Source organism: Gymnodraco acuticeps, unplaced genomic scaffold (assembly GCF_902827175.1).
Source record: "Gymnodraco acuticeps unplaced genomic scaffold, fGymAcu1.1, whole genome shotgun sequence".
Taxonomy (NCBI): Eukaryota; Metazoa; Chordata; class Actinopteri; order Perciformes; family Bathydraconidae; genus Gymnodraco; species Gymnodraco acuticeps.
Genome location: NW_022990295.1, coordinates 7369607 through 7393493, shown reverse-complemented (window position 1 = coordinate 7393493; position 23887 = coordinate 7369607). Strand labels below are relative to the sequence as shown.

At 40.3% G+C, this 23887-nt stretch overlaps 4 protein-coding genes across 6 annotated transcripts; 2 read left to right on the top strand and 2 right to left on the bottom strand.

The window, feature by feature from the left end:
- Positions 1-404: 404 nt before the first annotated feature.
- yy1a (YY1 transcription factor a) lies at positions 405-4140 on the top strand. The gene is made up of 5 exons (XM_034221920.1): positions 405-1027; positions 2059-2209; positions 2662-2722; positions 2943-3101; positions 3310-4140. Exons 1-5 carry the CDS (start codon positions 529-531, stop codon positions 3490-3492), a joined length of 1053 nt encoding a protein of 350 aa, XP_034077811.1. The 5' UTR covers positions 405-528; the 3' UTR covers positions 3493-4140.
- Positions 4141-4411: 271 nt separating this feature from the next.
- tpp1 (tripeptidyl peptidase I) lies at positions 4412-11071 on the bottom strand. Its single transcript, XM_034221918.1, has 13 exons — positions 10986-11071; positions 10470-10544; positions 9777-9916; positions 9508-9658; positions 8917-9038; positions 8641-8825; positions 8321-8519; positions 8048-8236; positions 7449-7518; positions 7146-7266; positions 6903-7064; positions 6536-6661; positions 4412-5839 (listed from the first exon to the last, which is right to left on the bottom strand). Exons 1-13 carry the CDS (start codon positions 10994-10996, stop codon positions 5699-5701), a joined length of 1692 nt encoding a protein of 563 aa, XP_034077809.1. The 5' UTR covers positions 10997-11071; the 3' UTR covers positions 4412-5698.
- A 1317-nt stretch (positions 11072-12388) lies between these two features.
- On the bottom strand, positions 12389-18641 carry mis18bp1 (MIS18 binding protein 1). 3 transcript variants are annotated; one of them, XM_034221908.1, is made up of 16 exons: positions 17365-18641; positions 17138-17275; positions 16757-17016; positions 16463-16536; positions 16156-16277; positions 15957-16047; positions 15359-15465; positions 14918-15075; positions 14755-14809; positions 14160-14676; positions 13874-14067; positions 13630-13769; positions 13389-13528; positions 13225-13312; positions 13083-13137; positions 12389-12823 (listed from the first exon to the last, which is right to left on the bottom strand). In XM_034221908.1, exons 1-16 carry the CDS (start codon positions 18182-18184, stop codon positions 12726-12728), a joined length of 3057 nt encoding a protein of 1018 aa, XP_034077799.1. In that variant the 5' UTR covers positions 18185-18641; the 3' UTR covers positions 12389-12725. The 3 variants fall into 3 exon arrangements, with proteins under 3 accessions (XP_034077799.1, XP_034077800.1, XP_034077801.1); XM_034221909.1 differs by having other exon boundaries at positions 13630-13763; XM_034221910.1 differs by having other exon boundaries at positions 17138-17233.
- Positions 18642-18768: 127 nt separating this feature from the next.
- Positions 18769-23858, top strand: LOC117549823 (serine protease HTRA2, mitochondrial-like). Its single transcript, XM_034221919.1, has 8 exons — positions 18769-19438; positions 19785-19989; positions 21856-22050; positions 22242-22274; positions 22654-22762; positions 22878-22947; positions 23052-23147; positions 23400-23858. The coding sequence occupies exons 1-8, from the start codon at positions 19008-19010 to the stop codon at positions 23563-23565; spliced, it is 1305 nt and encodes a 434-aa protein (XP_034077810.1). The 5' UTR covers positions 18769-19007; the 3' UTR covers positions 23566-23858.
- Positions 23859-23887: the final 29 nt, after the last annotated feature.

Below are 23887 nucleotides of genomic sequence, written 5' to 3'. Positions count from 1 at the left end.
ACTTTTACTGTGTATTTTTGAGAAATACTCTGTCAAAGTCCCCTGCTGAGAACAAAATCAAGCCACTTCTGCTAAGTTTGATGAGGGAGTGCTGTGCAAAGTGCTGTACATATAATAAAAATAGCCTACAGTAAAGACACTTTACAGCAAATACAACAGCAGAGATTGTTCAGAATATCAGTATGAGAAAAACTGATGCATTATTGTATGTATGGTTATATATTTATAAGTTATTAAAAGTTATGATTAATATGATCATAAGAACGTTTCAATAGTTCCTAAATACAATTGATAACACATACATTTACATTCATGTCAATAACTTTTATAGGGTTGTAAATGTGCCACTTTTGAACGGGACTGCTTTAATCCACATCACGCGAGATCTCGAAAGTGGAGCATTGTGGCGACGAGAGTACACTAGTGTAGAGTTGTTTTCGAAGAGGAAGGTGGAAGATTGTGTGTAGTCAGGAGGGGAAAGCGAGTGTATTAAATAGCATAACAGCAGGAGGAAATACAAAATTCACCATGGCTTCGGGGGACACCCTGTACATTGAAGCGGACGGGTCAGATATGCCGGCAGAAATAGTGGAACTGCATGAAATCGAAATAGAGACAATCGAGACCACAGTTGTTGGAGACGACGAAGAGCACCAGCCTATGATCGCCTTACAGCCGCTTGACATGGACGATCCACACTCAATTCACTCGCACCAAGAGGTGATTCTGGTGCAAACAAGAGAGGAGGTGGTGGGCGATGAGGACTCTGAAATGCACGACGATGATGGTTATGAGGACCAAATCCTCATCCCAGTGCCCGACGCTGATGAGGACTATATCGAACAGACTCTGGTTACTGTCGCCGGGAGAAGCTCCTCCACAGGCCGGATGAAAAGGGCTGGAAGTGGAAAGAAAGCGGGCAAAAAAAGCTACCTAAGCGGGGGAGAAATGGGCAGGAAATGGGAACAGAAACAAGTGCAGATAAAGACTTTGGAGGGGGAGTTTTCAGTGACTATGTGGGCATCGGGTAAGTTCAGAGTCCTGAGTGAAATATGTATTGTTGGCTCCTTGCTTTGTTCTCAGCCTGTGTGCCGTGTGATTCAGCCCGGCTGGGGCCTTGTCCTCCGCTAAAGTAGGAACTCATTTCCCACTCTGAGCCAGTTTTAAGCCATTCGAAATGTTTTTGTTTTTATGGGAAGCCATGTTTTATGTGTCGATGGGCGCCGCCATATTTCCCCGGACTAGAAAGTATGGCGGCCCGAAAAAATGGCGTTTATTTGGCCGACGAAGATGGCGGCGAGAGTGGGAGCGAGTGCAGCTGGCTCATGAGCTGGCTCCGCGAGGCCGCTGTGGCGCAGTTCAGTTCAACTAGCTGTGGTGCCTTCAGGAACCCCTCATACTTTACACTTCCGAGGCTTTAATCTCACCATATATGTTCATATGAATCGAGCAAACTTGATCCTGTGTCCAAAAAAAGTCCCCCTGTTTGCTAGTGTTGTTTGTCAGCCATATAAAGGGCTATTTCATTGAGACGAGCGCTAATGTCACACTATTTACTATTATTGTATAATGTTAGTGGCTATATAAAACGTGTAATTCACACAGTGACCCATTTATAAGAAACACACTGAACATCATTTTTTTTAAATAATCGGATCGGTCAAATATTTAAAAAGTGTACATGTTTGTATTAAAGTTAGATGGTTCAACGTGATATTTGCAGGAGGGTATGTGCATGACAAAATATTAACCTTTAACCTTTTATCACTTAATCAACCGTTTAAAACCTATTTTGTCCATATAGTTTGTTAAAAAGCACAATGTTACATTTGGTGGCTTTATCTAGAGCTTATCTCTGAATAAACAGACCTTCGAGCCAAAACCTGTATTTCCTGTCATATGCTTCTGTTATTAGTAAATAAACAACAGAGAAAGGGACAGGAAATGCTGTGAGTGGTGGGGCTGACAAAGGTCGTCTATATAAATGGCTTTAATAAATTACTTCCACATGTTCTGGTTCTGTCTTAATTATCAACACCTATGTTCCCCTTCATTCAGATGACAAGAAGGATATAGATCATGAGGAGCAAATCGTGGGGGAAAACTCTCCACCAGATTATTCTGAATACATGACAGGGAAGAAGCTCCCCCCTGGAGGCATCCCAGGCATCGACCTCTCAGACCCCAAACAGCTGGCAGAGTTTGCAAGGTAAGGGTTAATGTTGATGTTCACACAGGTGTATGTCAAATTCACTGAGTCATAGTAAAATCAATATATTCAAACTACCAAAACCAGAACATTATTTAAATCTTTGATGCTGATTATGTGACAGTGTGACTATGTAGGCTGGTGTATTACAGGTGAAAGCTTAACCTGAAGTTATTTCTTTTTATTTAAGTAAGAAAGGGAACTGTAATAATTTATTGAGTGTATACACGAAGATTTTTTGTACAGCCTATATCTTCATGTTAGCATGTCTATATTCATATGTTTCTATTTGTGTGTTCAGTTACTATATGTTGTGTATTTTTAATATATGTCTGTGAAAACAATGATCATTTTGGGAGGAAACGTAAAAAATACCAACTTAGTGGTCTTTATTAATCTGGATAGTTGTGTAATAATATTGAATACCACTTTTAAAATTGTATTTTTTTCAGAATGAAGCCGAGGAAAGTAAAAGAAGACGATGCACCCAGGACGATAGCCTGTCCACACAAAGTAAGTGCAGTCATCTGTTTACCAGTAGATACAGTAGTGTGCAAAAGATGAAGGTTAACTACACACCTCGCTTACTCAGCTCTACTGTATGTCGTTTATTATTGACATTACATTAGTAAACAGGCCTGGTATGAAGAGCTGACGATACTGTTGCTCTTGCTACACTGTTAAGTGAATATGTCCCGAGTGATTTGCTTCATCTGGTTTCTCTCATGCTCAGGGATGTACCAAGATGTTTAGGGACAACTCGGCGATGAGAAAGCACTTGCATACCCACGGGCCCCGCGTGCACGTCTGCGCAGAGTGTGGCAAAGCCTTCGTGGAGAGTTCAAAACTGAAAAGACATCAACTCGTTCACACAGGAGAGAAACCTTTCCAGGTGAGTTCCTTTTTTACGATACGCGTGTCACCTCATTTTACTTTTCCAGGGAAAGCTCCATAGTTGTAGTTTATCAGGATGAAGAAAGATTTCACTATGTAAACTGTGCCCGACAGGATCTGTGAAATAGCAAATGATATACAAACCTTGCTGTTGATAATGACAGCTAATCTGTGAGCGGCGTTAACTCAATCTCTCTCGTCTCCAGTGCACATTCGAGGGCTGTGGCAAGCGGTTCTCTCTGGACTTTAACTTGCGCACACATGTGCGTATTCACACTGGAGACCGCCCGTATGTGTGCCCCTTTGATGGCTGCAACAAAAAATTTGCTCAATCAACCAACCTGAAGTCTCACATCCTCACACACGCCAAAGCCAAAAACAACCAGTGAACGGACAGCGGCGCGAGCGCAACACTGGAGGACTCGCTTCTTCGCTCTTTGGCAAACTAAAGTCCCGTGGCCTGCTTTGTCGTCAGAGATAAAAGTCCCCTTTGTATCTCCAGGTGAAAGGTTTTCAAGAAATGACCTTTTCCTCAGACTTTTTGAGGAACTTATGAAGGTTTGATCAAGGAACTTGATCAAACCTTCAGAGTGTGACCCTCAGGCCTCCTACCCTACTTTGATGCTACCTGGATGGAACAATTTACGCTTTCTTCTTGTGAAGATGTTAATTCATGGATCTGCACCTGAAAACGTATTTATACCTTAACACAACCAGTTAAAAAAGTTTTTGCAATATGTTTGTCAAATTTGCATCGATCCTTAGCAATGACACATTTTCAATTTTGTACTTTCCCCAAGTGTGCATATTGTACACTGTGACATAAGCTCTGTGGTAATGTGTATTAAGGTTGTCCCATAGCTCTTCTTGGGTTTCACAGTTTGTTTTATCTCCGTTCATGTGAGTGTGTTTCAAGGGAGGATTGAGTGATCTCTGCATATTTTCATTTTGTACACAATATCAGAATCATGTAGAGAATAGCCATGTGATTTTCAGTAGATCACCGATTAAAATGTTTTTCCCCCTTGCACTAACAACAAAGTGTCATTTGTCCTCTCACAAATAAAACACAGCCTAGTATTATGCAGCCGTTTTGAAGGAGATGTCATTTAGACTAACCGGATCAAAACATTTGAATAATGAAGCGACTGTCACAACAAATCGGTGTCGGTTCTCATCTTCATATTAACCTCAGGGTTATAAATGTTGTTTTGAAGCTCGCTAACAAACATGTGTCACTAGTATTTTAGCAGTTCAAAACTGTTAAAGTTTACATTTCCTTTTTTGGTAACAAGGAAGTGAAACAAATTCAGATTCAGTTTTATTTTTCACAGCAGTGCATACTCAACTCACAATTTATTACATCTTAAAACTTAAATTGAACATTTAAAAGTGGCATCCCGCAGCTGGTAAATTGTAACAATGGTTCATACAATCGGAAAATATTAGTAACATTTGAGATTGCATCGGGCCATCAGGTGTTCAGGCATAACAGTGTCCTGTTCAGAGACAGAATCTAGGATATGTTGGTCAGTTTTGCCACAAAATGATTCAGCAATTATCAGATTTGTATTTTGCAATCGATTCCATTTGCACTGGCTTGTGTTACATTTCAAAGAACGTAGTGTCAATATCCTCCTTTACACCCAGAACATTCAACTCACATTTCCAAGTAAAGGCAGTGTTTCTCACATTAAATTCATCATCCGATTTGAAGATTTACATGCTTTAAAGATTAAAACAAGGGCAACGATGCTGGTGGGTAGAACTGCTGAATCACGTTTAACCCACACATTCCAGTGCATTTGGTTTGGTCATTGCTGCAGAGCTAATGGCAACAACCCAAAAAAAAAAAAAGAAGTGGTCCTGGAAATCTTTAACAACACACTATGTTCCCGTTTCATTTCATTTTTATAAATTGCATGCAAATATAGTTGGTTTTGTCATAGACTAAATGATTTGTACCTAGCTCATCCCTGAGTGGTATTGTACTAAGTCTTACTACACCCCCAACCTGGACCCTATTGTAGTCTCAGTATCATGATCAGATACAATTATTGCATCCGGTATATAGATTCTTAATTGATATTTAGCACTTAAAAAAATAAAATCCTATTCACAAAAGCCCTGTTTGTAAATGTAGGAGGTGAACTGGTGTGAGCCTTTAAAATGTTCCTTATGCAAAGGAACCGTTTTCCCTACAATTCTCCTGTTCATCTAGCTGCTTGGATTTAAAAAGGCAAAGAGTAATCTGGGTCAGTGAACAGAAAGAAGCCATTTGCATTGTAATATAAAAAATCCCAAATCCCTGACGAAACAGTTTCAAGCCGTTTGAAGAAAATGAGATGTGTACTGAATAGGTGTTGAGAGTACCTTTTTAAATGGATAGGTGAGGATGACTGATACAATTGTTTCCTGAAGGCTGGAATATTGCAGTGTTAACTTCATATGAACTCAACAAAACAAGAGGCGTTGGTCTAGACTCTAAAGCATAGTTTCCCCTCCATGTCACAGCGTCCTGCCTGTAGATGTGTGTATAATACCTGCTCCCAGAGCAGACGTCTCCCTGATGGTTTCTCTCATGGCGGTGGGTTTTCACTCGGCTAGCAGCGCAGCCAGCAGCTCAGGGTAGTTGGGCGTCCCCCAGCCCGTCACAGGGTCCCATGATGGGGCCGCACAGAAGCCTTTTCCCTGCACCTGTTCGTCCAGACAGCTCAGGTGACAGCCTTCAGTCACCTGCAGAGCATTCAGGAAATGCCAAGAGTACAAAAGGGGTAAGGGTTTCCCTATTCTTTTATTTTTACACAATTCCTTAATGAATGTACAACTCTACTGCTTCAATGTTACAATATTAGTCACCTCAAATCTATCACTTGTCTTGTTTTTTTTTCATACTAAATGTGACACTACTGCAAAATTAGTTATTTTGTTCGGGAAATAAGGTTTTACATATTACAGTTCCACTTTGAAAAACTTTACAAATGTCTTCAGGGGGCTTTATTTAGAACACCTGCACTATCTGAATGAAATCCAATATGACTGTTCTGCCAAATAACTGACCTTTTATTTTATGAATCCTATCATTATTTTTGCCACCGTCATTGAGGTCATAGAGAATGTGTTTTATTGTGTTTCTAATATGCTACTTATGTCAATTAAATATGAGTCACTTTTGATAATGTAGTCCAGTTCAACACTACATTTAACTATGACATCAACATCATTGTAAGTAAATCAACACATCTCCGACATTGTCAACAAAAATGTAAAAATATTAATTAGATGAAAGGATAGATGGCGGAGCTGTGGTATTTAACTAAAATAGATTGCAGATACATGTGTACCAAAAGTGGCTCTTAGGTGTAAGTGTGATAGCTAAAATCTTTAATGGGAACTGCCAACTCATTTTACAACATTAATAACTTGACTTACATCAAACATAGCTTTTCCTTTGAGCTTGTAGAGGCGAGGGTTCAGGAAGCCGAGGACAGGAAGACCCTGCAGCAGCCGCTGGTCGTTGATGAGAGACAGCATGCCCCCGACCACAGGGGTAGACGCCTGGAAAACAGGGCAAGCAATAAGAAAAAAAGTGAGAAATAAATACTAAAATTAAAAATGAACGCTTCTTTAACAGCGACATTAAAAACGTGCTTGAGTGTTTGATTTAATTATATTTCTTTTTCAGCTTGTATATTTTTTGTAAAACTGCATTTCTCTGCTTTTTAATCCTCCAGTTATCTCATTTATTAACAGTGTTCTATACAATAACACCTGGTATTCCAAGTTTGACATATCTTACCGAGGTCCCAGACACCCAGGGGACAGGCACTTTGTTGATGACCACCCAGTAGTTATCGGAGAGGGCGGCCAGGTCCGGATAGGCCCTGCCGCTAGTGTTGAAATATGCCTGAGGAGGGAGTGTTGCTGCTGCAGTCTTCAGGTACCCATCCACCGCACTGGCCTGCAGGAACACACGTTCATACAATTAATGACAGTCTGTAATAACTGAGCATTACCACAGCTGAGGACCTGATATTATTACCTGGTAGTCGGGCATCTTGAAGACATTGCTGAAGCCTCCTCCACTGATGTAATCTGTTACTTCATACGTGACCTTAAATGGGTTTTTGAATGAAGTGCCTCCTACTGTAGTGACGTATGGGCTGAAACAAGAAGAATGACAGGGTTAGTGGCAGTGCTCTGCAACAAAGTCATTTCTGATGGCTTTTGGATTGACGTATGCACATCTGAATCCACCTTAGAGTGCAAGCTAAATTCTTTGTTCATTCAAATGGAAAATCTTTATGTCTTTGTAGAGTCCTACAACACTAATAAAGTGTTTTACCTTGATGCAGGAAAGCTTGGCCTGAAGGAGTTCTCTTTACCCAAATGTCTGCAGCCTGCACCACTGTCCCCTGAACATAAAAACAAGATCGACACGATAAAGATTGTGGAAGGTAAGCGTGTTAAATAAGATCAGTGAGTGTAAAAGTGATGCAAGTATCATGACGCATGTCTTTCTGAGATCTGGCAGCATTTACAGCTTTGTTGTAAAATGTGGAAAAAGCTATGAGCAAAAAGTAAACCTGTTTTCCTGTTTCCTGGAGCCAACATGTCATCGGTGTTTATTTAAAACAATAAAAGCTGTATTCATGTTTCAAGTGAGCCCAAAAAAGCTAAAATAATTTGATATGAAGACCAAACAAGATGATTTAGAAACTCAACCACAAACAATAGAGGTCTCAGTCAATGCATATAAAAGAAGACAAAAATGTGACTTTTGGAGTCACATGTTAAAAAGATAACAGGCTGAACTGTCCTCAGACAAGTTGGCTCTCTATCAGAAATGTTTTGCTGACATAGTATGAATGTAAATGTTTGTTGATTTAGTTTAGTGTCTCCGTTTGCATTTGGAAGTTGTTTTCACACTTCCTCCTTACTGACCAGAAGCAAAGAGCAGAGAGACTCCCCTGACGCCAGCCTTCATAAACTCTGTGTTGATGCGCATCATGTACGCAGTAGACAGGCTGTCTTCATCGTCTCCGTAGCTGATTGTGTGAACCCAGGGCAGGTCAGACATGTTGCTGAGCAAAAACATCCACTGGAGGAAAGGCTCCTGGGACTCGTGCCGACCTGTCGATTTAAAATCAATGTCAACTGAAAGTCAATATAACCTTAGAATTGTAAGTTCTCCGTTCAGTTCACCACACTACAGACCTGGATTGGTGAAGACCCATGTGGAGATGTTAGCCCCTGTGCTCATGATGTACTCTACATCCAGACTGGCCTCAATCCCAGCCTTTCCTTTTCCCTGAGTGCCAACCACCCGGTCCACCTGAGAGAGATGCTGGAAGCTCCTGCCGTACATCCCCATGAACTCCGCCAGGTCTGCAGGGCTGTAGTACTGCTCCAGGAACTAAAAGACAGAACAGCTAGCTAAAGTGAGAAAGTACACCAAGTTGTGGTGAGATTATAGTGTCTGAGCTACTGTAACAGCAACACAACACACATATTTAGATTTCTAAACTTATTCACACCTGAGCTACAGCCTGGCTGTTGTTCTGAGCTGTTCCCACATCGGCTGCTGTGAGGTTATAGCGGGCCCTCAAGATGGCGGGAGTCACCCCCAGGTGCACCGCTGCCTCAGACTGCTTCATCTCTCTGTGAGACGAGGCTTGGCTGAGGTCCTGCCCTTTAGGAGGGAGGCGGTGAAGCCCTCCAACTGTGGAAACAAGCAAAACAAATGTAAGTGCAGTTCCCATGTCAATATATTTAGCAATCCCAGAACCTTTAAAAATGTAAATGGTTCTCACCAAAGTCCAGGTGCTCGTGAACATCATCATGGACAGAGTACGGAGCTGAAGACCTGACCACGGAGTGGCCGTCCCTGGTGTAACGGTGGAAGTTGCTACCTGGTAGCAGCTTCTCTGCAACCCTGAATAAACACAACAACAACAACAGGCTAAAAGTATTCAAATCCACCAAATTCTAGACAAAGGTATGCATTTCCTGTTTTTTTTTCAAGTAACTCAATGTATATAACTTTATGCTGATTAACCAGTTAATAAAACATGGATAGGTTTTTTAAGTAAGTCAATGGCAAAACTGATATCACTTTATGTTGATTAACCAGTAAGTAAAACATGGATACGTTTTTTTTTTGTGGTCCTTTTCTAAACATTTAATAACCATGGTCCATGATTTCAAAATCTCGAAGCTAACAGTGAGTTTGATTTTAAGCAATAACCACAGAAAGAGGAACAGTAGCACGAGAAATGAGCATGGCCTTTGCACAAAGGGGGAACTTGAGCAGGACACTTTATGCGTCTTAACTGTGTCAAGAGCAAGTAGAAAATATCGTTGTGTAAGCAGAACGAAATGTTGCTAAAAAAGGTCATGCTTACGCTGCAGTCATGCTGCACTGTAGAAAGTCCTGAGTATGTACAGTCAGGCAGTTTGTAATCCCATGACTCTGCAGCCAGTGATGCACCACCTTCTGGGTCAGTTTAGAGGGATTTACCAGGGAGGACACTTCATCCAGGGTGAGGTATTTACCTGTGGAGGACAAAACAGGCCTCTGTCACTCCATGTTCAGTATGACAGTCGGAGGTTATTCTAGGTCCTAGTTAGTCCTTGAAGACTACTGGCAAGTATCAGACAGGCAGACCCCTACCATATAGTCCTGAGTCAGGGTCCGACACCAGTCCGAGTATTGACTCCAGCAGGTCAGAGTTTTGCTGCTTTAAGGCAAAGGTCAGCTCCAGCTGGTCTGTGGGATCCACCCGACCCCCATGGTTCCAGTCGTCTGGTATCCTGAGGAAGGTTTTTACTAAATAAATATGGCTTCACTTTACCTGATAGTGTGAAACTAAATAAATAGCTGCTAACAAAGCTGTTGTCTGTTAAGTGTATTGATGACAACATTTGGAAACACAACAATCATTTGGCCATTTTTTACCAACCACGAGTTGATTCATTTATACTATTCATGAGATCTTTACAATAGTTTTTAAAAAGTCCAAAGCATGGTACAATATATACCTGATTTTTGAACTGAATATGGAGCCACACATACTAAAATTCCCAAACTAGGCACATCAATTATATAGCAATTCCCACAAAAGTTGTCCAGACTCGAACCTCTAACATCCATAATCCTTATCAAAGAATATTGTTAAAACTTCCCCTTTTATACAAGTATTTGCTGCAAAATTGGGCTGTCAAAACTGGTCTGTATCTATGAAAATGTTTTAATTAGGCTAGACTCTCACATTTTAGAAAGAGTGTTTAAACAAGGTGAAATACGAACTAGATTTAATAATTTACAGATAGATAGGGAAATGGCTCTTAAAGGGGATTTGCTCACAAGACATCTTGGTCATATTCCAGATAGCCACTCCAGACCAACGAGCTGAACAACAAGGGGAGGGAGAAGGTCAGCCTGGTGGAAGGAGAAACAAAACATTTTAGAATACAATGTACTACACATGCAGAGTTTTTAAAGACACCTACATATAGCAGGGACATACGGAAGTAAGGTACTTGCGGGTACAACAAAACAAAGTCTCAATGTGACTCGGCTTAGTTTGTAGGTCACATTTAACGCATTTATGAAAAGGCAGATATACGCTTGTGAAACGAGTTTCTAACTATATTGAGAACAAAAAGAAACGTTGTTATTTATAGTAACCTCAAAATTATGTGAAGATGTTAACCCGCTATGTTAGCTGGCAGCTATCTAGGTCAGATCAACCGGTAAAACCAAAAATATCAGATGCGGAATCACAGTTCACGGTAAACCGAGTGAGCGCTTTCTGGACCCTTTATCTCCCTGTTAGCTTTAATTAAAATACACAACTATGAACATTTACAAAGCACTCACAGTGTGTTCATCCTGTCCTCGGTTAGTTGTGTACACTCATCTGTTGTGTCTGCTGAGCAGCCTGTTCTAGATGCAGCAGTCACGTGACATGCTTTCACGTGATCTTGCCTTTCTTTTTTTAAAGTTTAGGAATGTATACAAAACAAAATAGAATACAGTTAAAAATATAATAAATGTAATAACAATAAAAAATATATAGTAAATCAAACAAAAAAGGGATAAAGAAAATGACGATAATTAATTATTAGAATAACGTTGTTTTTTTAAAGGGCTCCAAAAAATGATCAAAACTTATGACCCTGATATAGCTTCATACTTCAGCATTCATTTTCTGAATTAATTACATTTTCTGAAAGATGTCAACATCTTCTGAAATGATTTGTCAACAATTAAACAGAGGGTTATTAGTAATCTCAATCACTTATTTTTAGCTGGTGCATTATGGTAACTTTACAACATTCAACCAATTTCATTGGGAACATTCTCAATGTCTTTCAATAGCTTCCAGATCATGTAACTTTGTGTCCAATTCAATGGAGAATTGCATTTCTGTGTTTGTCTATTTCATATGAATATTGTTATACAAATGTAGCATTTTATTAATCAAACATTTAGAATTTATTTACAATACGTTCAATGTCTTGTGACCCAATGATTCCTAATCAAGGCGGCAATTGATTGCTGGAGGAGTAGGACAAACCACTTTTTTGTAGTCAAGATACAACATGAAAACATTTTTTTAAAGTATTGTATTCGCATCACTATAATTAATCAATCAATCAATCAATGTTTATTTATATAGCCCAATATCACAAATGTTACATTTGTCTCAGTGGACTTTACAGTTTGTACAAAATATCAGTATGACAATACGACACCCTCTGTCCTTAGACCCTCACATCGTACAAGGAAAAACTTTATTTTTAATAAAAATAAAAGGTGGACAAAACACTAGTTTTACGCTTAAAATATTAATGACATCTTATATTTTTACCACATTACATTTGTTGTGAATTTTTAACGACAAACTATGTCTGGAGTAAGAGAGCAGAGGTCAGTTGCATGGAAAGAAGACAAGTCATCTCTCCTTTACGCCACAGAAAGCCAAGAGCAGACGGGGAGAAAACCAGGAGCTCCATCAGGTGCAACATGATACACACACGCTTCACTGACCTGGGTCAATATAATCCATAGAAACTCCTTTAATAAAATAAGATATTAAATGAATACATAGAAAGTATATCATGTTTGTTGTTAATTGAAGTTGCACTGCAGTCGTGTGTAACATTACATTGTTTAGTTTTTAAATCAGTGGCTCTCATTTGCCGCTTTTTTTGCCAAAAAAGTCGGGCATTACTTTCATAGATAATAGATCTCCCATGAAGAAAGAAATAAATCACAACTAAGAATTTATCAATGTTTATTAGCAGAATACATCTGAATCTGGAGGCAAGGAGAAACCATATATGTACAGGTACATACTGTACAGCAGCACAAGTCTGGTGTTGACAGAATGTTGCAAATTAAAATCGTATCATTTGTAGCTTTAGAAATGACCAAATTGTCTCAACACAAACATATGTTACACTGCCCATGTTGTTTATTCCACATTAAACACCAAATCTCAAGGTTAAATTAAATACAAAACAATAATGATTCAACTCTTACATGTGTAAGACGGGACAATGTACTCGATTGATTTTAAGTAATAGGAACTAGATCAGATTTGCGCAGCTGCAATCATGCATTGTCTGAGAAGTAAAAATCCTCTTCCTCTCCGCTTTCAGACAGCACGGCATCTTTTTCAGGAAACATCTCCCAAACCACAAAGTCATTTTCTAGTGAAAAAAGAGAGAACAAGTGTGTGTGTGTTACAAGTGTACATGTGTCAAAATAACTACCATCAACATTGTTTTACAGCTTTGGAAATATGTTTACTTAACTTTTACAAGTCTCACAGTGTAATACATGCACAGCTGTCATAATGAACATCAAGTTAAACAGCTCTACCTGTATTTATTAAATACCAGCACTATAAACTTCAAATGAGCTAAAGGGCCATTTGATTATACCCTACACATGTCTCACGAGTCTTACCTGTGTTAGCACATCTTCTCATTGCTTGTTTAACTGATTGTGTCGGTGTGAAGGTCTGAAAGAAAAAAGATTGAAAATGTTTTTGTAATAAAATATTAAAAGATATTAACAACGTCATAAATGAACTACAAGAAAGCAGTACCTTTGAGGAAGGAGCCTGTTTGCAGACCTGAAACTGATTAATCTTCATCCTCTTCTGGAGTTTATGGATGTACTTTTCGTTATTGGTCCTTAAAAAGTAAGAAAAAGGCAGGTTAGACACTTCAATCACACCTCAATTCTGAGGAAGAATTCAACGTCACTCACCTGTTTAGAGAGCCTATCATGCCAGGAGTGATATGCAGACCTTGAGGAGTCTTTACTTCTGGGAAAACTGTCAAAGTGGGGCTCAGTGGCTCCATCTCTGACAGATTGAAGTCTTCTTCACTCTGACACATGGAGGGAACCTACGGATCAAGATAGTCACGAGGGGAACAGTTATCACTCATTCTGTATTGTATCGTGATAATATTATTTTGCAAAATACAAAAAACAAAGGGGAACTAACCTCAAAACGTTTCCTCTGCATGTACTCGGAGCTGAAGGCGTCCTCAACATCTTCTCTGGGCATGGCCTCCAGGAACTCACGCACTTGCTGCTTCCTTTTAAAGGTTCCCAATCCGGCAGATATCAAAGGAAGATCTGTAACTAGGCATAGATTATAGTTTGTCACATTTCCGCATGCCAACTCTTCTTCAAAAAGAAATAAGATGCAAGATAAGCTGCCATTCAAACATTAGAACGTTCTCTACCTGGATTTTCTGTTGCTTTCACTTTCTCCTTCTTCTTCTTTCCTTCCGTCTGTTTCCTGGCTGTCTTCTCAGGAGTCTGGGAGGTTCCCTGCCATGTGTGCTGGCAGTGGCACTCTTCTGCAGAACGTGTCCCAACCATTCTCGCCACCTTTTCCCAGTACCCTGACATGTCCTTAGGAAAGTAGGACACAGCCCTGGAAAACGCAACAAAGCACACACCAGTGAGCGTGAAATCAGGACACAGAAGTATGTGACTTTCTCATTTCAGTAGGACGACAACACTTACTTTTGAAGTTTCATAAGCTCGGCCTCTGTCCACTCGTCTTGCTCTGGTAGATGTGGCGCTTTTGCCGTCTTTTGCTTTGCGAATTTAGTCGAAGGCTTTGGAGGTGATGGGGACTTAGTGCATGTGCTCTGCTTCTGTTTTTTACGTGTTCCTCTGGTTGCCCTCACAAGATCCTCCTCAGAAGACGTGGATGAATTACTTGTATCGCTTGTATGTAACTTTTTAGGAACCCTCCTGCTGCGCTTCCTTTGCACCGTCCCCATCTTCTTTCTCTCATTGACCTCATCCTGTGAAGATGCTGAAGCTGATGATTCTAGGGATTTAGGGGTAATCCGTTTGCGTCCCCTGACTTTCTGTAAAGGGCTTGTGGTGTCAGGCGTCCGCAGGTATTCAAGGGAATCAGAGAGATTCTCATCAGGCTTAACCTTGGCTCGGGTGTGTCTGCGGGGAGGAGCTTTGACCCTCCTCAGTGGGACTGATGCCTCTTTGTTGTTGACTGGTTCACGTTGTTTTCTGCCTGGAAGCATGGAAGTCAGATTGTCAGCAAGCTACTCAGAAATAATCTCAGTAGACTAAAACTCCAAGTTATCTTTACCTTCACTGCGGGCAGGTTTCTGTGACTTCTTCGTAGAAACTGTTGTTGTATCATTCTGTCAGATATAGAAATGAAACATGGTCACATTATTCCGAAATATTAGTTATTTGTACAAATATTCTGGCTTGTTATGTAACCTTTGAGTTCAATTTATGGTGCTTACCAAGCAGATGCTGGTTTCATAACATGCATGGATGGTAACATTCATGTGGGCATCCATAACAACTCTCCCTCCTTTCCAATACTCAAGAGGCGCTTTGAGCACACGGCCACTTCGGGACACCTTAGCTTGTGTCAAGGGGGCAGAAGGACAGAAATCCGCTGGAGAAAAGGAGAAACATATACAACGTTTTTTTTAAGTATTTAAGAACAATGTCTATAGTATTCAGACACATATGTTAAAAATGCACTTCTACACATACGATACTACGATAACATTTATTTGCCATGCTAGTGTCTCTAGAGAAGGCAATGTTGATCTGTAGGCAGGTTCAACGACCATTTTATTTATCGCAACCGATGGCTCAGGATTTCTAAACTTTGGGGACTAAAAATCTGCATTTATTTGCCATGATGTTAAACAAATAATGTATCTTCTACTTACGTGTCTTTAAGAACTTTTGCTTTTGCCTCTTCACAGAACGGATAGTCGATGCATCAGGTTTAGTCTTCGATAAGACGCTTCTCTTCTCACGGTTCCTGTCGGTGCCACTGCAACAAAACAAAACAAAACTGAGTTACAAGAAGTATTTTCAGTTTAATTCTGTATGCTTAAAGGTGGGGTAGGTAATTTTGGAGAAACCAGCTGGAGTGCGCTAGAATTTGATAATACAGCCGGGAAAAATCTGCCACTTCTTTACAGAGCCCCTCCTCCAACACACAGGAACGCACATGACCAATGAGGGCACAAGATGAGTTTGTGCACAGATGGAAGGCTGACAGGCAGGTAGGACATCCAGTTATTTTAGCCGGGCCGGCTCAGATGATTGGTCACACAGTACTACGGCTTCCACAGATTATTTTTTGTCAAGAACTTCAGATATTCATTGCTATCGGGATGTTAAGAGCATTCCATGGAATATAACAAAGTGTATCTCGAGCCGGTTTCTCAAACTTACCTTCCCCACCTTTAATGGATTCAACATCACAATAACATCTATTTTCTGTGATAGCATGAACAAAACAGAAGTTCATATTCTTACTCTCTTGACTCTGATAGTAGCTTCTCATAAAGTGCCTCCCAGTTTGGAGGAAACCCCATAGCGAACTTCTTCAAAAGCCACTTGGGAAACTCTGCAGATACATACAAAAATAGTATCATACCACACTGTGTTCGGTTATGGTTACACGGTTATGTGCATATTATTAAAAAAATATCTACCTGAACAGAATCTGTCTTACCAGTGTCAGCGTTCATGTATATTTTGCCGATCAGGATGTAAACGCTGCCGGAGGCCGACTTCACCACCGTGTTAGAAACCCGCTCCACAAGGATGCTACTGTTCCAGAGCACGTTGGTGTCCCTGGGTGGAAAACATAAGTAAAAACAAATCTAGTGTTTATATTAAACCACAAAAAATGTATTCAAAATATAAAGCATGAACATAGCTGTCTCAAAGTACAGTAGCTAGTAAGAATTATACAAAATGTGTTCTAATTAACTTATATTGTTTAGTTTTACTTGTGTTAAAACTAAAACAACATTTACCTAAGGGTTCCACCAAGAAACAGACCGTTGCGATCTCTATTCAGGAACCACTTTTTAAGATGAATCACACTCTCCTGCCAAAGAAGAAAACACAAGCTTTATTAGAAATTAAAAAACTAAAGAAGAAATAAACTTTAAATTAATTGAATTTGTCTTAAAATGTGGTTGCACATTGTAACCTTGGTTTATGAAGTTTGCCAGAAGATTCTTTTATTTTCACAAATGTCACCCCTTTCATCACATTATATATATATTACAATTTACTGTATATTAATTTTAAATACTTCTACTTACACATGGGAATTGTTTGCGCTGCCTCCAATTTTTTCGCTTGAACACGGCTTCTTTCTTCGGTATTGAGACCCGTGGTGAATTGAGCACAAGGGGGTCTTCATGCAGAAAAGGTTGTGGCGACAGAACAGGGTTGGCGACGTTCTCGGAGGGATCGGTTTCTGATTGGCTGTCAGCTGACGCTTCTCTGGGCCGGTTGACAGGAACCACATTTTCAGGAAAATCTCTTAGAACATTGTCCTCCATCTCACCCATGTTGTGAGCTTTAAATGGAGAAGAAAACTAGTCAAAACAAGACACCGAACAAATCTAAAAATCAACTATGTCTATACATGATGGCTAAAACGTTATGCATTGTAGGATTTAAGTATTAATATCACACACCCTGAAAAAAGAGATCCCTGGTGCAATTGCTGACTTTATGAACTTCCTGCTGCTTTATTTTAGATTCCTTCTTCTTCATGGTAGCGAACATCTTGGCTGGAGACATTGTAGGACATCTTTTCATAGCAACAAAGCACTCTGTTCCAAGCAACAAAGAGACAACATTACACTCCTTTCCCTTAGTAGGGAAGTTTGACTTGGAAGAAAACAAAACAATGATGACTCACGTTGCATTGTTATTAAACGTTGTGGGTTGGATACCTCAGGTTCATGAGTGAACTGGTCCATCTCTGATTGGTCAGCAGAGAATCCTCTAACATTACCAACATACTCACTCACATGACTGGAGGTTTTCCTTTCTGGTTGTGGATGGCCTTCATTGCTGACCTTTCTACAGCTACTGACTTTGTCAAACTCCTGCGGCTCCCCTGTTATCTTCCTCAATCTATTTCTCGTGGGTGACAACATAAAGGGTGGAGGCATCCGTTTGTCAACAGGAGGATAGCCCTCACCAATCACACTGTTTACAAAGTTATGTTCCAATGGTTGTCTTTTTACTGAAGTCCTACTGAACCCATGGAAACCAGCCGAGTCTCTGATCTGAGCTGGTTCAGTGTGGATCGGTGGTCTGATCGGCAGAGCTGTTGACTCCAGGAAAGCTCTCTTTCTCGGTGTGCACCCATGTCCTCCAAGAGGCACTTCCTCTACACGCTCGCTTCTGATGTCCGAAAGCCAGCCATCGAAACCTTTCTGAGGACTCGATATGGGAGAGAGAGTAAATGCCTGCGCTTCATCACGATAAGAACTAGACCTCTTATTCTCTTTAAATTGGTCGGTCATCCAAGTGCTCTCTGATCTCTTCCTGGGCGACTTAAAAACTCCCCCGTGTTTCTCCCGTATGCCAAACAGCGGCTCCTTGCCTGGAAAAGTCCACTGATTCGCGGACCGATTCTCTTCTCTCACTTTAGACTTTAGCTTAGCAAACACCCTGGCAGGAGATTCAAACTTCGGATTTGTGTGTTTTGATATATGCTGATACGACGCCATGGTTTGGTGAAGGGAAAAAAACAATCATCCAAGTCGTATGCTAGCAGCTAGCTTGCTCGCCGCAAATTTCAAATATCTCATCACCGCCGCGGTTGGGTAGAACCTGTGACGTACTGCCAAAACAAAACGTCACCTCCGCACATGACCACCCTTTCACAATAAGAGATATTTTTAATGTACCTTCCCAAACCAAAGATGCTGTACCGTCTCAGCTGAAAAAAAAGATTATTCAGGTCATATTCTAATGTCTAATATGTGGAAAAATATATTACAAAAGTAATAGCATACTATTTCATGACATTTGAAAATTAGTCATATTTGAAAACAAAGTCTTAGTAAGTATGTTGAAAAAAAAGTCAGTTTACAACGTCAACAAAAATGAAAAATGTAATAGTATGTCGAAAAATATGAGAAAAGTCATTGGTGTTATTTTATTTTATTGTATATGACTTGGTTCAATGTATCTATCTTCTCCATTGATCAATGTAACTAATTATGCAATGTTACCCTTTTTTATGTTTAAGATTGATTGTTGTTCATTAACATTCGTTTTTTGTTTTTTTACTTTTCAATTTCCGGCTCAAGTCATACTACTTCCGGGTGAGCTTGTTTATTTTTCAGCTGTCGCTGCTGGTTGTCAGTCAGTTGGCTCGCCAGTAGAACAGTGGACTTCACAGGAAGAATATGTCCTGTATTGTTTTAATTTATACAAGCAGTGCAACTTTAACAATTTAAACAAAGCGGACTGTTATTACTTTCAATATATTCAGTGTTGTTTCGCTGTTTGAAAACTCCTGAGCCGGTGTGACTCAAGTGATGCAACATGGCAGCAACTCCTCTCAGTATGTGTCTCTTCTCCGCACTAAGGAGACACACTCGGTGTCAAAGCCGGGGATTAAACTCTTTGGCCGAGAGGACAGTGTGCCGGGTGTCCTCTGTGATGACATGTAACCGCAGAGAGGGGGACCTTGACAGGAGACCCGGTGTGGAGCGGGACAGGAGAAGCTCTCCCCTGCTGCAGTCACTCTCTGTGGGGCTGGGACTCTGCGCTGTGGCTCTTCTGGACAGTCGAACAGATGAACAAGTAGTGGACGGAAGAGTGTCTTTATCCGGTCGGTTTCTTGGACTCATCCTGCCATCAGCTCACTGTGCCTCTCCCTTTAAACCCGACACCCCCCGGTATAAATACAACTTTATTGCAGATGTGGTGGAAAAGTCTAATCCAGCTGTAGTGTACATTGAAATCGTGGGCAGGTGAGTTGAGTTAAAGACTGTTTTCCTTCGTGATGCATGTTGTTCAACCATGTTTTTTTTTAAAAACACAATGATAATAAGCTGCAACAATACAATAATGGAAGGAAAAACAACATGGGTATTGATGAGAATTATTAAACAATAACGTACTTTTCGAATATTTTAGCTCACTATCAAAGGACTTGATAAATACCTTAAGGTAGATCCTGTTTACCAACATCTTGAAGAAGCTGCATGTTTCTTAATTGCTAAAATAATGTTTTGTATTCCTCTCTCTGTGCAGATTAACTTATTAATGCATTTCCTTTCCAGGCTGAATAAATAAACTACTGTTACTGTTTTACAGACACCCATTTTCAGGAAGAGAAGTCCCTGTGTCAAATGGCTCTGGTTTCATCATCAGCAGTGACGGTCTCATCGTCACCAATGCTCATGTTGTGGCCAACAAGAGAGGCGTCCGTGTGAAGCTCACCAACGGGGACACGTACAATGCCACTGTGCAAGATGTTGATCAAGCAGCAGATATTGCCACCATTAAAATCACTGCAAGGGTAAACAACTGCTTAAAGAACTGTATGTTGTTTATTTGTTTACCTCGCTGGAAGTGCTTACATGACTGTAACACACGGGATCAGATAATTTAGAAGTAATAACAGTTAAGAGAAAGAACACAAGAAAACGACAACAACAATTCAGCAATTGCACTTGGTATTAACATGATTTTGATCATATTTTTGACACACTTTCAGCCTGTCTAATGGTCAAGATCATAAGATACGTCAGACTTTTCTTTGTCTTCAGTTAAATAGTCTCAATGGTGCAGTGGCGAGCCGTGACTTGTATACCTAGGCCCTCTGACCCCCTCCCCCTTCCCTCGGAAAAAAAAGAAGAGATATTACGTCTCAACGTAGACTTCAGCGGAATATCAAAACAGTGGTCCGGGGTGCAAAACGCATCAATGACAGCGACCCTCTACCACACAAAACAACATCATTTATATAAACACCTATCATGACAGGGCACCCACAGCCAAGTAACAATTACAAATGAATTAAGTCGGCACGGCGGCCCGCATTGAAAATGACTTAGGCCTACCTTTGATGATCAAATCACTGAAACACAAAGTCCATCCTCCTGTCCTTTTGGATGAAGCACTTGCGGGTCATTCAGCTGATCCTTTGCCACTCCAGTTTATCATTGTAACTACTCGGTTAATAATTTCGCAACGATGTCATCACTATCACTGAAGTGAGCCATCATGAACGAACTTATGCTAATCATAAATCTATCGATCATAAATCTATCGTTTAGATTTATGATTCAAAAATAATAAAAGTAGGATAGACATGTGGATATTATCCGGCTGAACACAACGTGCATTTATCTAACAGGTTCGTTTTCCACAGACCTTATTTCGAGCTATTTTCCAAAATCCTATGGAGAAATCCCGTTGCTTTCTGTCGAGGGAATCCGAGCGTAGCTTACTTCCGGGTTTTAGGACGCGTCACTGCACCACTTGCATAGACCATTATACATCCTACATACTTATTATAAATCCATGCATAGACCTCACAGCGGGCGGATCCTGTCATAAAGTCCGCGAAAATAAAGCCCGCCCATTTAGAGGGAAGATATGATTGGTCAATTGTACTGTCATTTGACATTACTCTCTCGTTGAGTTAAGTATAGCGGGCCCTCTGTGAATGTAGAGAGGGACCAACCGGGACCAACAAGCTCTCCCGTCTTCACAGTACTCGCAGAGACGGCATTTAACCCTTCACATTCCAACAGAAACTGAACAGGCAGATTCGAAGGATTTATTTCTTTGGAAATATTATTTTAAATACAATTAAATCAAGTTATTTTGGTAAAATTAATGAAAAATGTAACAACAACAACATATAAAAAATAGTATTTTTAAAAAAAATGTTTTTTTTTTAATGTTTTCAAATATTATTTTTTAGAATATCTTAGGCCCTCACAGAGGGCCCTGACGGCTCGCCACTGCAATGGTGTACCAACTCTGAAGAGAGACTGCATCTTTGCCTGAGAATTACAAGCTCTACTTAAAAACCACTATAGCAATACTATGTTTTGACCCTTTCAAAAGCATTACTGAGCATGATGTCCTTTTGTTGTTCTGTTGTTTATGTCTTCTTGTGGAACCTACTGCTGCAGGTCTCCCTTGAAAAAGAGATCATTGATCTCAATGGGATTTTACCTGGATAAATAAAGGTTTTGAATTGAATTGAATTACTGTTATATTTATAATAAGGCAGGTCAGGACACTTGCATGATAGGAGAAACATCGGGCCAATTGATGAAATAGTAAGCTTTATCCCCTTGATGTACGACTGACCTACAAGCAGTGTGGATGTGTTTATTAATCGCTATCTCTCCGCCTACCCTACATGCAGAATCCTTTACCAACGCTCAGCCTCGGTCGCTCATCCGACATTCGACAAGGAGAGTTTGTGGTTGCCATGGGGAGCCCGTTTGCTTTAAGGAATACAATCACGTCAGGAATCGTCAGCTCAGTACAGAGAGGCAGCAAGGAGCTGGGTCTGTCCAACTCCAACATGGACTACATCCAGACTGATGCAGCTATTGATGTGAGTTTCCTGCTGTCATTATACTAAAAGGATATAAATGTACACAAAAACACATTGCTTTGACTGTATGTTACGCTGACACTTAATGTTATGAACAATGGGGTCAGGAAAAACCCACGCTCGTTAAGAGGAAGTTCTGTGACTCCGAAATGTCTCATATTAACGTCATGCTTTGATTTTCTGTTCTGCAGTTTGGAAATTCTGGAGGTCCCCTGATTAACTTGGTGAGTCACAGATTCAGTTTAAATGTTCATCACATTAAAACGTCACCAAACCTGTTCTGTTTGTGGCTTTAGATTGGACTTTTAGTGATTTAAACGTAGTGTTGTGACAGTTGTAAATGCTACATGAAAGAACCCTCTTTATTTCACTTCCTGTTGCATTAGGGTACCTTTTTATTGTTACAGGATATGTTAACTGAGTGTGGGGATGATGTGTAATTAGTATAACCTTTAAAACGTTTTTAATAGTTTTAATTAATACAAGTTGCTTCCTACCTACTTGAAAAAACATCCCTTTCAATGACACTGCACACGTTTCTTAACCTAACTGGACTTTTGTAGCCATAACATGCAATCTGAACGTTATCTCTGCTGTAATTAGGATGGTGAAGTCATTGGTATAAACACGATGAAGGTCACAGCCGGAATCTCCTTTGCTATTCCATCTGATCGCCTGCAACTCTTTCTGGATCAAGCATCAAAAAAGAAGAGTAAGAATCAGAATCTCAAAACTGTCCAAATTGTTCTCTGTAGCATTCAACCGTTTCCTCTTTAGAAAGCAAAAAAAGGTTTTTACACTTCCTGTTTTTGTGCATCCTCTTACAGATACTTGGTCTGGCGAGTCAGAGACGAAGCGGCGGTATATTGGTGTGATGATGCTGACCCTGACTCCGAGGTAAACGCTTAACAAGCAGGACGGGCTGCAGAAAAAACCTAGTAGAGGAGTTACAGCAGAGCTGGGTCCAAACTGAAATGTTTCTGTTTTTCCATTTGTTCCAGCATCATCGCAGAGTTGAAGTTGAGAGACCCATCCTTCCCTGACGTGACACACGGCATCTTGATTCACAGAGTAATCATGGGCTCCCCGTCCGACAGGTAAGCAGACTGTGGATGTAGATGACGTACCATTCTTGCTCTAGCGTGAGTGTGGAAAACCTAGAAAAGTATATTCCACACCTGAAAAAGTCATGGAATTATAAAAAACCTTGAACGTTTTCGAATTTTGATTTATACATATGCTGATTACCCCCGGTAGGGGGTGGAGCTTTGCCATGTTTTCTATAGTAGGCAATGAATTTAGCATGTATATGTTGCTGCCAACCCATAATACTGTGGCCCTTGTTTCAGAGCTGGCATGCTACCAGGAGACGTGGTGTTAGAGATTAATGGAGTGAAGGTGAACACCTCAGAGGAGATCTACAAGGCTGTCCGCAGCAGCGACGAAATCACCATGGTGGTGCAGAGAGGACAGAAGTTGCTTCGACTGCAAATTAGTCCAGAGTTCACAGAGTGATGCTTTCAGAGGGTCACATGATTAATACATGTTGTAATGTTTGATTTTGAGCTCTAGTATTTGAAGACTTTTGTTAAATATTTTGTTGATACCTCAAATGAAAGTATGTATTGCCTGAAACGGTCTTTCTCTATAAGGCTGTTTACTAAATAATGATTTGATGTCATTTCTAGAATCAAACAGTTTGAATCGTCGTAACCTGTCAGCACCTAAAGACTTTAATGGCCGGTCTAGTATTTATTCACCGGTTTCCCAGAGTACAATAAATATGTTTTCTACTGCTAGAAAATGTGCCTAAACTAGTCATGTAATGAATTGTTTT

Bases quoted from the DNA above. Each gene is read 5' to 3' on its own strand.
- yy1a (XM_034221920.1), top strand. From the start codon at position 529: ATGGCTTCGGGGGACACCCTGTACATTGAAGCGGACGGGTCAGATATG. The intron at 1,028-2,058 runs GTAAGTTCAGAG...CCCTTCATTCAG, and splicing joins AGTGACTATGTGGGCATCGG to ATGACAAGAAGGATATAGAT. The intron at 2,210-2,661 runs GTAAGGGTTAAT...TATTTTTTTCAG, and splicing joins CAGCTGGCAGAGTTTGCAAG to AATGAAGCCGAGGAAAGTAA.
- tpp1 (XM_034221918.1), bottom strand. The intron at 9,917-10,469 runs GTGAGCAAATCC...AACCTTCCTCAG, and splicing joins GAATATGACCAAGATGTCTT to GATACCAGACGACTGGAACC. The intron at 9,039-9,507 runs GTAAGCATGACC...GTGTTTATTCAG, and splicing joins CAGTGCAGCATGACTGCAGC to GGTTGCAGAGAAGCTGCTAC.
- mis18bp1 (XM_034221908.1), bottom strand. From the start codon at position 18,184: ATGGCGTCGTATCAGCATATATCAAAACACACAAATCCGAAGTTTGAA. The intron at 17,276-17,364 runs GTGAGTCATCAT...TGCTTGGAACAG, and splicing joins ACGTTTAATAACAATGCAAC to AGTGCTTTGTTGCTATGAAA. The intron at 16,048-16,155 runs GTAAGACAGATT...ATGTATCTGCAG, and splicing joins ATACATGAACGCTGACACTG to AGTTTCCCAAGTGGCTTTTG.
- LOC117549823 (XM_034221919.1), top strand. From the start codon at position 19,008: ATGGCAGCAACTCCTCTCAGTATGTGTCTCTTCTCCGCACTAAGGAGA. The intron at 22,275-22,653 runs GTGAGTCACAGA...TGCTGTAATTAG, and splicing joins GAGGTCCCCTGATTAACTTG to GATGGTGAAGTCATTGGTAT. The intron at 23,148-23,399 runs GTAAGCAGACTG...CCCTTGTTTCAG, and splicing joins ATGGGCTCCCCGTCCGACAG to AGCTGGCATGCTACCAGGAG.